The 16699-nt window shown below is 35.1% G+C and overlaps 1 protein-coding gene and 1 pseudogene across 4 annotated transcripts in view; both read left to right on the plus strand.

Annotated features, from left to right (window-relative positions):
• PBX3 (PBX homeobox 3) overlaps positions 1–16699 on the plus strand; it is a 230121-nt gene that overhangs the window by 172552 nt on the left and 40870 nt on the right. For all 4 annotated transcript variants that reach the window (XM_072777944.1, XM_072777943.1, XM_072777946.1 and 1 more), the window contains exons 3-4: positions 3398–3639; positions 14441–14631. In XM_072777944.1, the coding sequence (XP_072634045.1) occupies positions 3398–3639; positions 14441–14631 (433 nt within the window). The remainder of the gene's footprint in view (positions 1–3397; positions 3640–14440; positions 14632–16699) is intronic.
• LOC140607589 (U4 spliceosomal RNA) lies at positions 13751–13817 on the plus strand (annotated as a pseudogene).

Below are 16699 nucleotides of genomic sequence, written 5' to 3' on the forward strand. Positions count from 1 at the left end.
CCACTGCAGATTTCTAATCTGCTTATTTATAATTCAAAAGCTTGCCTATATATTAATGAACCCTTAATGAGCTGTTGAAAATGCCTGAATTACAGTCAGATTATTAAACTCAAACAGCCCCGTAATCATACCATTTGAGTGGGCTTTAGGTATTTTCACATCTGCAGCTTAGTATTGTGAAGGGTATGCGTTTATTCGGAGAAAGCCTTGTAATAATTTTGACCCGTAATTTATTTATTGCCCTCCGAATGCAGTCGTCTATGCAGATGCTCTCTCCCATTATCTGTGGGGCAGGTGCACAGTATGTTGAAAGACAGCTAATTAGGATTTGTTGAAAGATATGCAAAACTGTGGGCTTATAACAAAGCCCAAGTTCATTGTTAAACAATGTTTTACTGTGTTTATATGATTTGTCTAAATCTTAGGGATACTGAAATGAATGTTGTGGTTATAAGTAGATTGCAAATAGGGTTGTTGTTTTTTAACTTTATAATGCTGTTATAACCAAAGAGCCTAGATGTAAAACTTCATAAATCTCTATAAATGTCCTAGTGTACATTTTGGATTAAAAACAAGAATGAGCAATTTTTAAATTATTGTTTTTCCAAGTTTAAGTCTGAAGATATCAAGATCTTTTGATAACTACACAGTCATATACACTCTGACCCTTGCAAATTTAGGTTCATTAAAATGGTTAGAGGTGCCCAGAGGAGTAGGAATTGGAAGCCTTGTGTGATTTGGCAGGTTAATAAGCTAAGTAATAGTGAATGAATAGGTAGGTGGGATGAGGAATAAAATAGCAATCTGAATGTAAGGTAAGAATATGAATAGAAATACTCAAATTAAAAATAATTTTGGAAACTAGATATTGCTATTTAAAGATGTATAATCATGACTTGGCCTAGTAGAGAAAGAAATTTGATTCGCTTTCCCAACTGTAGGTATGAAAGTGACTTCACTATTGATAACCAGTCTTCTCAATGTTGCCTAATTACAAAGTGTGATAGTATTTTTCATCCAAAGGAATATGAGCTTTTTGTCAGGAAATGATTTTTCTGGTTTGACTTGATGCACATAATTTATAAAGTAAATGCAGAAGGATCTTAAAACATTTTTTCCTATATTTGAGGCAAACACTGAAGTGTTGATTTACTTAAGATTTTAGAAGAGATGTTATTCATCACAAAGGGAAAATGTTATACCAGCTAAAAATACATACTTATTTTTATTACTACTATTGACTTTAAGGGTTGCTTCCTATTGGTGTGGTGGTATTAGTTTATATACATATTAACAATGTATAAAAAGTGCCATATCTTTTGCACTTCTTTCTGATGAGTTTTCTTCCTGCTTTCTTATGTATTAAGTCATGCAGGGAATTGTAATAATTTTGACTATGGATGTCAATCTACTATTAAAGAACCTTTCCAAATATCCATAGGGAAAGGATCAATATATATAAGTACAAGGAAAAACTGGAAACCTGGAGGAACCTTGAAGGTAGATTAAAAAAACACACATTTCCAGGAGAAACACCAGTATCTGTATAAACACAAAGAAGAAACAGTGAACGCACAAAAGTGTGAGCAAAAATTTAGTTGAAAAAGGAGGAATTTAAAGACCTCCTGGACAAATAATATAAAATGAAGCGGAATCCAAAGTGCAAGAGAAGAGGCTGCCCAGTGAGTCCTCACTGCGTGCCAGATGCACAAAAAATTTGGTATGTAGAACTACAAGTGTGTCAAGGCCATAAGATTTTAACATCTAACAAAGTGAATTAGAAGAGAAGAAAATTAAAGATGTCAAATTAAAAAACACTAACATAACCAGTATTTGCCAGATCTAGAAGAAATACTAAATACATGTTTTTCTATTTTTAATTATCAGCAGTGTTGTTGCTGATACTGACTTTATCTTATTTAAGGGAGTTACCTAACTTTCTGGTTCCCTAAATGAATTTATTGTCTTAGTATATTACAGTTTTCAAACCTTATTTATTTGCCTCTGAACAGGCAACAGATATAATTTTAAATTATTGTGAGTTAGTTTTATTATCCAGTTGAAATTATTCTGAAGTATATTTTTAAATGAAAGTGACAGCTTTAAAGTGTTTTGGGGGAGGAAATTAAAGTTGTACGTTTGAGTTAAGACAACCAAGAGCTCTGTCATGCTGCGGGTGTAATTCAGGACATCTAGGAATGAAATCTGTTCTTAAAAGAATTGATGGTAGTTTTAGGTTAGCATATAAAATCACGGAGCTGGTGCTCAGCTGAATACTTGGCAGCTTATAGATGTTACTGTCATGTAAGTTACACTAGACACAGAGTGTGCACCGCTGTGGATAAACAACAACAGGCACAGACGAAAAAGGCAGAATCCAAATGCAGACATGCAGGATGCCAACTGCTCCCCCTTTCCCTTCCCCAAGATGCCTTGTAACTAGTGTGGGGAACCTGCTTTTAAACAGATTTACAGAGGTTAATTGGGCTGGGATATTTTAGATTATGTTACACATTAATGAAAATGCTGATTTTGAGCTGTCATGACTCCAGTGCTTTTTATACTGTGATAATTATTTTAAAACTTTGTCTTCTGTGTTGTTGAAAACATCTTGGCAGAAAGCCTGTGTGACCTGATTAAACCTATGAATTGTCAGCTGTGATCTATGGTTCTCAGATGAGGTTGCTGACTGGGCATCACTTAGGAAGTTCTTGATTTAAAAGCAAAATTAGATTGAGACTACTGTGCCCAACCATTTCAGTGATACATTTTTAATACTCTATTTAGGGTCTCGATTTCACAGTTTGTGGGCAATTGCTTAACAAATTCATTCACAAATATATATTTTTAAAGCATAGCTAATTACCTCATGATGTATGAATTTCTCCCCCTGAAATTACACAATGGAAACTCCCATCTAATCCTGTTTGTTTTCTAATTTTTGGATATAGTTTGTGAATTACCCCATGGGATTTTAAATTCTGTTCTTCCAACCATGCAGAGAAACAATAACTACCTTTAGATGCATTTGTTTTATATCCTTGGAATTATTTTTTTCCTTTCTCAAAATCCCAAGTTGTTTACCCCTTCCCATTTTATGCTTAAATCCTTAAAATTTGGGAAGATTAATATTAGCATATTCTGAGAAGCCAGGGTTACCTTTTTCCAGGGATCCAATCTAGGATAAATTGAGAGAGGGTAATGTAGAAATTCTGGGATGCATGTAAATATTCTCTCAAAAAGGATTTTCATACTTATGATTATTGATAAATGTGAACAAAGAAATTCTCAGCATGAATTGTAGTACACTAATGTTGTTTGATCATTTTCTCAAATAAAATACTCACACTATTTGTCCTATTTCTCGCTTCTTTTCTGTCTCTCTCTTTCCTTGAAGGTCTCAGCATCAGAGGAGCCCAGGAGGAGGACCCTCCCGATCCCCAGCTAATGAGACTGGACAATATGCTTTTGGCAGAAGGGGTTTCAGGTCCTGAGAAAGGTGGGGGATCGGCGGCAGCAGCTGCAGCCGCGGCAGCCTCTGGAGGTTCTTCAGATAACTCTATTGAACACTCAGATTACAGAGCCAAATTGACCCAGATCAGACAAATCTATCACACAGAACTGGAGAAATATGAACAGGTCAGCAGCCGCCACTCTCATAGTCCTGCACAAACCCTCTATTGCTCTTCTATTAGACTGCGCTAACCAATTCTAAGGGCTGTGAGGGGTAGGTGTTAACACAAAAAGCAAAACAAATAAGGTCAATGCAAAAACCCAAGTGAATTACTGGGTTCATGAAATGAAGTCCCTTTGAGATTTCGGAGGTGAAGCTAAACCTATTATATCCCATCTATTTGTTTCAGTTTTGTTCATCCCTCACATTCACATGCCCCTACGACTACACCTGCAGCCATCCTTCCCCTTTAACACACTGTTTGATGCCCTTCAAAGCTCGGGATAATTCACATTTACTCCCTGGCCTTGTTCATGAGTTTTAACAGCTTTAAAGGGAAGCTCTGCCTAGTGAGCTCTTCCTCCTATGCCATGAGCTCCAGAACCCTTCCAGGAATTAACTGTTATGGATCAGGCCAGACTAGAGTGGAGGGAGGTACCATCACAAAGTAAGCAGGTTCCGGTCTTTCTCTCTGAAGATGAGACTCCCAGGATAGTGATAGGTACCATGGGGCAGGGAGTACTCTGCATTGTGCGCTAAATTCCTTAGTAGATGGAGGCTGTGGATTAAAAATGCTGTCCTCAGGAATTATATTACCAAACTTCATTGAATTTAAAGTATCTTTGATTTTAAGATGTGTCATTGTTGATGTACCACCAAGAAAAAAGTTAATCCTACCCAGATGAACTATAACACACTGTTGACTGTGAAATGCTTCTCGACTTCACAGAGATGTTAAAAGGTGGGAGAAAATAAGCCTTAGATTCAACAAAGTCAGGTAAAATGTTGGTAGTTCATTTTAAACTTTAGTTGTTAGTTGAAACCTAAAAACCTGTTTAGTTAGTTTGAACAAGTTTACACTAGCAGGTAATTAAAAAAAAGCATTATTATGAAATACTTAAACGTACCACCAAGTAAAGAGAATGTTGTTATGTTGAATCCTATGAAATGGCCAAGTTTTTAGGTCAAAAACAGTTGTGTACTGGCAATTTTATAGGGCTCACCCTAAAATAAGGCACTGCCTAGACACTCATCACCCAGATACATAATGTCAGTATTATCAGTCTTATTTTTGTCTCTCTCTCTCTCTCTCTCATATCCACACACACACATACACATGCGCGCGCGCATGCGCGCACACATACACAAACACACACTTTGTTTTGGTTTTGGTGGAGTATTTCAAAGAAGTCTTAAGCATCATAACCATTTCACCCAGAAATACTTCACTGCACAGTCAGGTACTAATTAAAGTCTAAACACTTTAGTGTGATGTGGGCATCCTGGCCAGTTTTATTACTAATTTTTCTTCTGAGTTCCCTGCATAGTTTCAGTTGTATATTGTTTTTTTCATTGCCTTCTCAAATATTCTGGATATGGTGGTATTAAGCAAATATTGGATTCTGTTTCAGAGGTGAGTGTGTTTTGAGGGAGGGTAGAAAGTTTATGTAGCTTTATGTTAAAATCCAATATAAATTAATATTATAAGATACTGTCTTTTTTATCAACATAGTACTTTCTGGAGTCTCAAACTGTATCTCTAGTCTCATTTGTAGGGATAATTTTGGCGGAAGATGTGCAAATAAGAATTTTGGAAAAATTATCTTATGTACGTACATGCAAAAAAAAGGAGCTTTCTGATTTGATGTATGAATAAGTGAGAGTAAACAAAATAAGTCGTGGTTGAAAAAGTTGCCCTGAGCACAAACAGAAGAAAATGGTTCTAATTTGTAGTATAATCTTAATCGCATAACTTTATGTTAAATACATCTATACATACTTACTAAATAAATAACCACCAGTCACCTTGCATGGAAAGATCTCTAGTATTAGGGGCCAAATGGCCTGACTTTTTTGGCTGAGGAATTAAGGTGGCTCCCTTACTGTCTGCTGCCATGTTTCTTTATACCAGCTTCCTTTTTTTTCTCTCTTTAGCCCTATTGGGAGTCAGGTGAGGCTTTCATCATTCTGTGTCACCAGGGTTTTTGTTTTGTTTTGTTTTGCTTTAAGAATATACACAGGTTCTTCAAAAGCTAATCGATATAAAAAAAAAAAGATAAAAAAAAAAGTTAATCGATAGTATGTATTTTTGGATTTTTTTGGATTAAACATATTGGGAAATAATAAGTTTTAATTCATTTTAATAATTCATTTTAATAATGAATCTTAACGTATGTCTTGATATATTCAGTAACCTAATAAAAATAATTTAAAAATATATTTCCTTGCTCATTTTTGACACTATCTGAAGGAAAAATACAGACATGAAATCACTGTAGTTTTATGGACAAATAAATAGATGGAGTACGATGACTGGTTGACTGAATAACAGAAGTTTATAAATTTTCTTCCGTAGGTTCTGAATTGTTTTAGGAACAGTGTAGCAGCATTTAATTCTCTTGAGTTGTCTTTGGGGCTGACTTTTATAACTCTCCTCTCTGTAGTTCCTAAGTTACTAGATCAGTGAATTTTGACGGCAGATAATTGTTTTTTTTACAGTCTTTGGGATACAGGTTGTAGGCTTTATCTGGGATAGACCTTCCAGGGGTATGCTTTGGAGCTACTAAGAGGGCTAAGCAGAAGTGAGATGAAAGGGTGGCATTTCCAAGATAGGTGGCATTATAATTTCCATTTTATAGATGAGAAAATGAGACTCAGGTTGAATGATTTGCCCAATGTCACACATTTGTTTGGTGTCAGAATTAGGTACTAAAATCAGTTTCTGACAATATGCCTTCCTTTTCCATTCAATTGTGCTGCTATATATATAGAATTGGAAAATAATTCAGCACGTTCTGGTTTTCTCTCATTTGCCCATGTTGACTTGCATTTAGAATGGGATCAGGGAAAAGATGGAAAAAACAACTATCTTAATGACATTCCAGAAATTATATTTTTCCTCCTAAAAGTGAACATGGGTATTCTGAGTGACAGAAGCTTATTAATAATAGGAAGGATATACATGTTAAGGTGGTGGCATCATCAGAAAATTGTGTTGAGTCCTTTACTGAAAGAAAGAAACTACATTGGAATCTTAGAGCTATTCACTCTACTGTGTTTTGCAATGAAGCTGTAATGAAAATGTATCTGAAGCCTGTTTAGATTTAGATTGCCATAAAATTAACAAACACTACCACTGCAGTAAATTAAAGTACCTTATAAACACAGCCACATTTACAAAGCTAAGCAGACTAAAGCTACAGTTTGAGCAAAATTAAATCCAAGCAGCAAGGCTCAGATTTATATGTGTGTTTTAGGAATGGTATGGTCTTTAAAATCTCATCCTTATTTTCCTCCAGAAAATGTCCTTTGACCTTTTGTCTTCATTACATAGGCTTAGATATAAAGACTTTTTATGATAACCATCTAGATTCACTTATAGACACTTTTGAAATATTAGGCATTCAATATATATAGAAAAAGGTTCTTGAATATTACTACCACCCAAAATAAATCAAAACTATTTCTCTTTTCTTTTTGTTAATCCTTACACCCAACAGGAATATGTGATTTTCCAAAGTTTGCAGTAACTCTTATAATACTTTTTTGGGGGTGCATTGCTTCTCTCTTTAGGAAAAAAAAATAACTGGTTCCTTCTTTGTCTTTTTGTTGATTAACAGGTTTTGAACAATGCATTTACTATACTTTTCAAACACACTCTCAAGATTAAAGGCCCAACTATTAGAATAAGTGAATTCCTGCTGAACTTGAGCCAGGTGTCCTGGGAACCCTGTTTTTAAAAATTGAAGGCCTTCTCACTTCCTCTACCTCTCTACCAAAGGGAGGTGGACACGTTGGTTTTTGCAAATGAAATTTGACCTAGACATTTGTTCTCAGTTAAAAAGAAAAAGATATATCACACCCTGTGCAGCTCTCCCACTTTGCTTGTACCAGAAGAAATGCTTGTACACAGGCAGTTCACTTTATAATTTACAGCTGCTATAGTAGAGATGACATATTGAAAGCTATCTACTATAATTATATTGAAATACATTTTTGCTGAAGGCAAAAGTGTTGTAAGGGTTCCAACCCTCCCCAAGCATCTGGGAACCTGCTTTCTGAGTTCACAGATGTCTTTTGAATTCACCTCAAATCAGGTGAAGCATTGGAGCCAAGCACACACACCGGATGTAGTCAAGACCAATCAGGTACCATTTAGCTACTAGATGACTTTCAGACTACAGTGAATTAATTGCTGGGGGAATGGAGAATGAGTGTGGAACCTAAACCATTGTAAAGCATGTCCTTGTGCTTTTTGAGGATCTCAACATTATGTGCTTAGATTTGCTGGCAAAATCTCCTTTGCTTGTAAAGGAGTTTTATTTTTATCAGGTTAAAAGATGCTGATGTTATTACATTAGAGGTTGTATAGCTCAAAAACTCCTAATCCCATTTTGCTATTTGTTCTTAAGAGTTAAGCAGGAAAGACAAAAGGTTACTGCTATCTGATGGAAACTTTATATTTCATTTTTCCAAACAAGGCTTTGTCATTCACTTCTCCAAGGGAAGAGTTTTACTTCTTGTCGGCTTTCATGCTGGGTCTTTTTCTTGGCTGAAAGTGTGTTTGAGTGTTCCCTTTTCTCCTCTAAGTTTCTACTTTGTTAGTTCTACATATCGAATGTATCTTTGACCACAAACTTGATTAATAAAATGAATTGTTTTATATTTGAATATTCTTTTGTTTTCAACTTCTGTTTGCAGTATTCAGGCAATGGGCAGGCCTGATATATTAAGTATTAGGTAATCAGAGTAGGGACTGCTTGAAGAATAGCTAACATATACAAAATATGAATTTCATGTAATTGCCATTTTCATCGTCAATAACTGCCATTTATTAAGTATTAATTATGTCCTAGACTCTGTGCAAAGAACTTAACATATATAATATCCTCCTTACGAAAGCCTCATGAGATAGGCTCCTAAATCATGTAATTAGGTAAGAGTTGTTGAGATACAGTAGATATTTCGTCTTTGTGGCTGTTCCTTACTCATATTGGTCTCATTCTACTTGGCTTAGAAAAAAAATCTTTAAATGTTGACTTTTATCCTAAAACAAGAAGAATTTATTGATTTAATAAGCATTCCATAAATACAAAATCTATGATATTGGACTAGAATTACTTACAAGGTTATAAAGACATCTAGAAAATGGATGCATGCAAATTTGAGAGCCAGTAACTGGTAATAGAGATTCATTCTTTCTTTGAAAAGTAGATTTTAAAATGGGGGTATCATGATCCTCTGATGGTTACAAAAAACCAATTCAGTTTTTAGATCTGATCACTGACCCATTTTAAAGCTTCCTCTAAAATTAGTGCTTGTTCATTGTCTGATTTTATATGGTTACATTCAGTGATGTGAATTTACAGGCAAGAAAGGGGTTGAATCTTAAATTCACAATGAAAACACCATCACAAAACAGATGAAACTTCAATAAAGTTAAACCTGAAAACTTTGACTGTAAATTAAATATGTGCAGGTATCGAGGAGACAGTTTCACTAGCCAGCAAATATCATTAAAAACATTATCATAAATCAGATATTTCAGATCTTCAGTTGGTTTTGGATTTTTAAGGAGAAAGGAACAAATAGCAAAGAGGAAGTCTCATAAGAGTTGATTGAAAATATTTTTCAGATGAAGCTTTTCATACTTTATGTTCATTTAACTATGTTGTTGCTGTGTGTTTTAAAACACAAACAAAAATGCAGCCTAGATAGTTTTCCACAGCTGGATTAAAAGAAAAAGAGTTTTGTGCCATAACTTTAAATCAGGTAGTTTAAGGAATCAAGACTCTCATTTCCTGAATATTCCAATTATACCAAGGTGTTTCTGCATGCGTATTGTGGACATTGACCAGAAAAATTTTAACTGATAATATCACCTGGAAAAATAATAAGGCAATGAAAAATTTCTCCAATGTCTATTTTAATAGTATAGTCTTATAGGTGTAACAGAGGTTGTGATAAATGTTTGAAGTGAACATCCAACATTATAAATGGCATTGGTGCTAGTAAGTGGTTGGGTGGCCCTTCAAAAACAACTCTGCAATCATTTGATTATTCTTACTGCATTTATATGTTTAAAAAATGTATACCTTTTAAGGAATAGAAGATGAGGCAGTACTGTGCTCTGCTGTGAAACTGGTACAGATGATGCTGTAAATGAGGCTGTAATTTACTTTCAGTGGTATAAAGGAAAAAAATCACTTTGCCTAAAGTGTATGCATCTTTCTTAAGGGTGTACCCAGATTTTAATTATCTAAATGTAAATACTTAACGAATTTTACTTAGAGTAATGAGCTAAAGTGCACACTACATAAATGAGATGTTCTAATTAATCATGTATGAACTACTGTTTTAAAGAAAAGCTATGTGAATTCTGTGAATGTTGGGCTATTGCCAAATTGCTAATCAGCATTTGCATTCATAGATGAGTTCACTTAATAAGTTGTGAGACATTCAGCAAATGTTTTAGGAAATTATGAATTTTTAGATGCAGAAACTTTTTGCTTTTAACCCTTTTTTTCCTACATGCTTCCTAGAAACCACAGGCAAACACTTTCTGGAGTGATTAAAATGCAGCCAAAGAAAAACTTAAGAGAGCTAACATATCATTCACACAGGAGTTTTGAATTATTTATCAAGATGCATGTTACCATAATGTAACGCTAATGTAATGTGAGCGCTAGGTTTTCAGGAATTTGCAGTGTTATATGTGCAAACTAAAAATGCTTCCATAATCCAGTACGGTGGTTCTCAAACTTTTTGGTCTTAAAACCTAGAATCTTAAAAGTTATTAGAGACCCCTAAGAGCTTTTATTTGGTGGATTATATCTGTCAGCATTTATTATAAGAGAAATTGAAACTGAAAAAAATTAAAAGCATTTACTAATTAATCTTAAAATAATACATCTTTATGTATTAATCTAAATAATATTTTTGTAAAAACCTGTATTTTCCCCAGAACCTCAGCATCTATTGAGAATAATGACATTGTTTTTTACATTCTTGCAAACTCTTTAATGTTGTGCTCAGTAGAAGTCACCTGGATCTTACATGTGCTTCTGCAGTAAGTCTGTTGTAATGTGGTTGAAATATACAAAGAACACCTGGATCTGACCTCACACAAATATGTCATTGGAAAAGGCAAGAGTGTATGGTAATAGCCTTTTCAGATAGCTGTGGATTTTCTTCTTTGATAATACACCAAAACTTGACAAATTGTAATTTCTTAAATGTTAGTTATAATGCAAGTTTGAAATCATATCATTTAATTCTTTGTACTCTGTTTCTTTAAAATCCATTGGTCTAATATGCAGTTCGAATGGATCTTCTACCTGTGCATGTTTTTGTAACATCATGCATTGGTCACTTGGAAAATACTGGTTCACCTGAGTTATGGACATCTTCATCTTATAGTACCAAAATATATTGATTAGTACCAACACCATGCTAGTCAGAAAGTCTGCTGGGAAACTGTGAAGCTTACAATGGTGGATGAAAGTTTTCCAAAATTCTAATTTTCACTTGAAAACTCCTATTTTGTTATGATACACATTACTGTCAGCTCTTTTACTTGACATGACAGGCACAATTTTTTTTTTTTTTTTTTTGAGAGGACATCTGCCAGATACCCAAGTCTGAATAATTATAATTTGTTGCTTTTGCTTTTTGGTGTTCTATGAAAAAAGCAGCTTTAGCTCACAAAGTCACACAAGTACTTTTTCTCAAGATAACTATCCATTGATATGCAGTAGAAGTGCTTTTTATTTGTTTCCCATTTTGTTGCACAGAATATTCTGGACATAGTGAAGAATTGAGATGTAATAAAATGAATAATTTTTCTTGCTTCACCAAGGACATTCATAAATGGAACTGTCTTTTTGTGTGTTTGTGCGAATGCGTGGTGGTGAAGAATTAAAAAAAATCAAAGATGACTTAGTATGTGGTTACCCAAAGAGTTTTTCTTAGCACATTGGTCCCCAAGATACCATAGAGCTGTGCTGTCCAATATGGTTGCCACTAGCCATGGATAGTTGTTGAGCACTTGAAATCTGGCTAGTATGAATTGAGATGTGCTGTAAATGTAAAATACACATTGGATTAGAAAGTGTACCTCCCAAAATAATGTAACATACCTCATTAACCATGTTTTTAAAATATTGATTATGTGTTGAAATGTTAATAGTTTTCATATATTGGGTTAAATAAAAATATTTTAAAAATTAATTTCACCTGATTCTTTTTATTTTTTTTTTGAGGTGGCTACTAAGGTTTTATTTTGTTTTGTTTTGTTTTAATTTCATATGTGGCCTTGCAATGTATTTCTTTTGGACAGCACTACTCTAGAGAAAAGAGATTTTGTATCTAAATTTATTTGGGAAAAGTTGGCTATCCCATTCCCTCTTAAAGACTTATTCTGCACATTGCCATGTAGGTATCAAGGAGTCTTGCAAAAGCAAACAAAAATCTTTAAAAATTTTGGTTAACATTTTCCAAACATACTGTATTTTTGGACCATGTATTAACATTCTCTGAAACTAGCTATAGAAGTACATACTTTCTGATTCCAATATGGGGACATTGTTCTAGTCTAATTTTCTTTATTTTATTGATAAGAAAACGGAGGACTAGAGTTTGTCAAATTATATAATTTTGAAATCTTATGAACATCTTAGAGAAAGTGCAAGAAAAAAACATATATATATATTTCTTGGCAGGGTGACCACTTGTTTTCAGTTTGGCATAAAGTAGTGCAAGTAATATAATGGGGGACAATCTTTATTTTTATTTTGGTTTTCTTAAAGATAGAAAGAACTTCTGGTTTTAGAGCTACATAGTTCCTTAACATTTTACTGTGTCATAACCTAGGACAATAATTCTTAGCCCTTTTTAGTTATAAACTGGCTAAGAATCTGAAAAGAAAATAAAACTCCACAGGTTGTCCCTCTAGGTGGGTGGTATACATGTACACACAACTTGGATAAGATTTCAGGAAGTCCTAGACACTCTAAACTTATCCATGGACCACAAGTGAAGAATTCTTCACATATAGTTCAGGGATAATGTACTTATATGTGTTAATCAACATTACTCTCAAATTGTAATACAACAGCTGACTAGTCGGTATATGTTCATTGGATGCCTACTGTCTGTCTATACTGCACAATCCTAAACTCTGAAGAATCCTGTAAGTGTAACATAGGGTCACTACTCACTTAAATTGCTTAAGACTTAAAACACATAGGAGAGGAAAAAAAGCACCTTTAAAAAAGCACCCTTTAACTGACAAGCAAGACTCATTTTACCTCACCTTAGAAACATTTATAGCAAAGCCCCAGAAAGCTTAGAGTAACTAAAACACCCAGTACACACCCAGTGTACTTACTGGAAAGGTTAGTTCTCTAATGAGCAGTTAGAAAACCATCATGTGCTGTATGGGAGCAATGTTCAGGATATCTGTAGGGAAGTGGACATTATTATAGCTACAAACTATGTCTTGCTGTGACCAGTGACTCTTCTGTTCTCTTGCCCTACCAGGGGCATTTGTGCAGTAAGATACAGAATCTCTCCATCTTGCCTTTTTAATGAAAATGCCAAAAGATGTTCTTTTTAATCAAGGGTATAGACTGATGCTTTATTTACTAGAGCAGTAGTAGATTTCAGTGTAGACCCCATTACTTGGTTTTATCAATCTAAAAAAAATATAGGTGAACTGAAAGAGGAGTTGAGGGTTGTTAACTTAAAAGTTTGAGACCCAAATCTGATCCTTGTTTTCCTGCTGCACCTCCCCTGAAGAATTGAACTGCTTTTCCCATCTTCCACAGATAGCTTATATCTACTGATGAGGCCCACACCACAGCTAAATTATTCCGGGACATTGGCATGCCTAGTATCCAAGGCTCTTTACATACTAACATGGACCTGAATCCCTTCTCTTTCTCCACATACTCTCTCTCATCCTCTCAACTTACTACATATCATATTTCTAGAGTTTGCCTGGTATCTAGCATTCTTCCTAATTTCCACCTTTATCCACCTTTCAAAAATCCAACCCATTCTTAAAGCCCAGATATCAGCTTTGTGCAGTGGTAGTATCATAGTCAATGAGGTTTATCCAAGGCACAATTATTGCTAATTAAAGCCCAGATCTCACTCTGCCATAAAGCCTGATGTGATCTCTACCTCCAAATGAGAATACTTCCTCCTTGGAACTTAAGAAACATTCATATCTTCCTGTGACACTTTACACAGACTGCCTCGTTTGAGAATTCTCTTTTTTTATATATTTTATCATACTAAAGACCAAGTACACATCTTGCTCATTTCTCTATACCTAAATAGCATCGGGAAGAGTTCGCATTCCATAGTCCTTCAGTAAACATTGGCTGAATAAATGTAAAACCCCAGAGAAGAATAGGAAGTGGTTAGTATTAACAATACACATATATTCATATTTATACATAGGAGTTGGTAGAGCCTATCCTCCAATGGGAAAACCTCATTTTGCAACTGGGAAAAGAGTGGGTAAAAGGACAATTGAGTGCTCTGCCTCCTTTGCATGTTGGGCCATTCATAGTCTCAGAATTCTTGGTGCCCCATCTAACTACCACTGCCATTTGACAAGTGTCTTGGTTTCCATTTTACTCTACCCACTGCATAATCCATTGGCAATTGCAAATGAGATAGAAATTTAGATGTTAATGTTTGAGTGTGATAATATAAAATACCGGATTCCTAAGGAGTGACTTTTTTCCCCCTTTACAGGCATGTAATGAATTCACCACACACGTGATGAACCTTCTCCGAGAGCAGAGTAGAACACGTCCCATTTCCCCAAAAGAGATTGAAAGAATGGTGGGCATCATCCATCGAAAATTTAGTTCCATTCAGATGCAGCTCAAACAAAGCACTTGTGAAGCAGTTATGATTTTAAGATCAAGATTCCTTGATGCCAGGTATGTGAAGCCACAAATCCTTGTGTGGCTTTTTAAATTTTTTTTTATTTTTTTATTTTTTTATTTTTTATTTTATTTTATTTTTTTTGCTTTTTTTCTTTACCTCTTTCACTCCTTGTATATTATTTTCTGTAAAACTGGCCAGTTGGTCTTAGAGTCTTCTTTAATTTGGCTATAAGGGTTCTTCTCTACAATGGATAGATAATTCACCACATGGTGCCTGCACTGTGAATCCTCCTTTTGTCTGAATACTGTTTTTCTAAATCAAGGAAGAAAGCTTATCAGTTTCTTCTGTAAGGATGAAAATTTCCCTTTTATTTGAAACTTCTGCCAAGTTTTGCAGGAGTTAACAATTGTGTATGGTGTGTTGGAGATACCGGATGATGTAACAGAAATGTCAAGCTCCTACTATCTGTTGCCTCTGCAAGGATGCCTCTTGGGCATTGCTAAAACTTGTTATTGGTCTTCAGCTTTAGAAAGGAGTGTTTTTTTTTTTTTTTTATGATAAGTTCTATTTTTATTTATTTTTTAAAGAATTTTTTAAAAATTTTATTAAAATTCAATTTGCCAACATATACCATAACACTTAGTGCTCATCTCATTAAGTGCCTTCCTTAGTGCCCGTCACCCAGTTGCCCCATCGCCCCACCTACCTCCCCTTCTGCAATCCTTTGTTTGTTTCCCAGAGTTAGAAGTCTCTCATGGTTTGTCTTTGTCTCTAATTTTTCCCCACTCAGGTTCCCCCCTTCCCTCATGATCCCTTTCATGATTTTGTATATTCCTCATATGAGTGAAATAATATAATTGTCCTTCTCTATTTGACTTACTTGACTCAACATAATACCCTCCAGTTCCATCCTGGAAAGGGGTTTCTGTTTTGTTTTGCTTTCTCTCCCTTGCAATCTGACAAAGGTGATAAATCTAAATTTTACAATATTGAAGAAAATAATGAAGCTCACTTCTCAACTGGAAAACAAGGTGTGTGGGACAGTGTTTATGCCAGAGCTCCTCCTTCGAGCCAAACAGAGAAACATATGCCATCTAAAGATACTATACCATTCTCCCAGTTAAGGAAAGCCTTGTATCATTTTTGGTTCCTCCTTCTTCCACACTGAATTAGTCACCAGAACTCGCCAATGCTTGGTTTTCAGCCTTTCCCATATTCACTCTTTCTTTCCACCCTTACACTACTCTGTCCATCCTTCTGTATGTCTGGCACAGTTCCCTCTTGTGTCTCCTCCCTCCAGTCTCAGACCTTTTCTCACCCCTTCTCCACACCCCTTCTCCGGTTCTACAGCATCCCTGTGCTGCCCTCATTGCTTTGCTTAAAAACCACAATAGCTTTTCAGTGCTGAATAACTCACATACACACTTACTTAACCTAGCGTTTAAGACCTTCTGTGACCTGTTCCTGACTGAATTACTTCTTTGTTGTTAAGTTTCTTTGAAGTTTTATTCTATTTTAAAAATCCCAAGCTCACTATGGAAAATCGGAAAATCTATAGACTAGAAAGATACAGGATAAAAGACAACCACATTTTTGCTACCTAAAGGAACAAAACACTGTGAATGTGTTAGGTTATTTCCTTCTGTTTTGGGGGCTTTTAAAAAAAAATGTTGTGATGGTACAATATGCATGATTTGGTTTGATTTTTAAAACATTTACCATGAGGGGATCCCTGGGTGGCTCAGCGGTTTGGCGTCTGCCTTGGGCTCAGGGCATGATCCTGGGGTCCCGGGATCGGGTCCCATGTTGGGCTCCCTGCGTGGAGCCTGCTTCTCCCTCTGCCTGTGTCTCTGCTTCTCTCTCTCTCTCTCTCTCACACTCTCTCTCTGTGTCTCTCATGAATAAATAAAATCTTAAAAAAAAATTTACCATGAATAAACATTTTTATATAATATAAGCTCTAATTTTAAATGTCAGTGGTTGAAGTCTACCAAATGGGTATATGATAATTAATTTACCTAGCTATTCCTCCATTTTCAAGCATTTAAGTTGTCCCTACTAATTCCCATTATAATTTCTTTCTTCTTTCTTACCTTCCTTTCTTCCTTTCTGCTATAAGTA

Source organism: Canis lupus, chromosome 16, assembly GCF_048164855.1.
Source record: "Canis lupus baileyi chromosome 16, mCanLup2.hap1, whole genome shotgun sequence".
In the NCBI taxonomy this organism is placed as follows: Eukaryota; Metazoa; Chordata; class Mammalia; order Carnivora; family Canidae; genus Canis; species Canis lupus.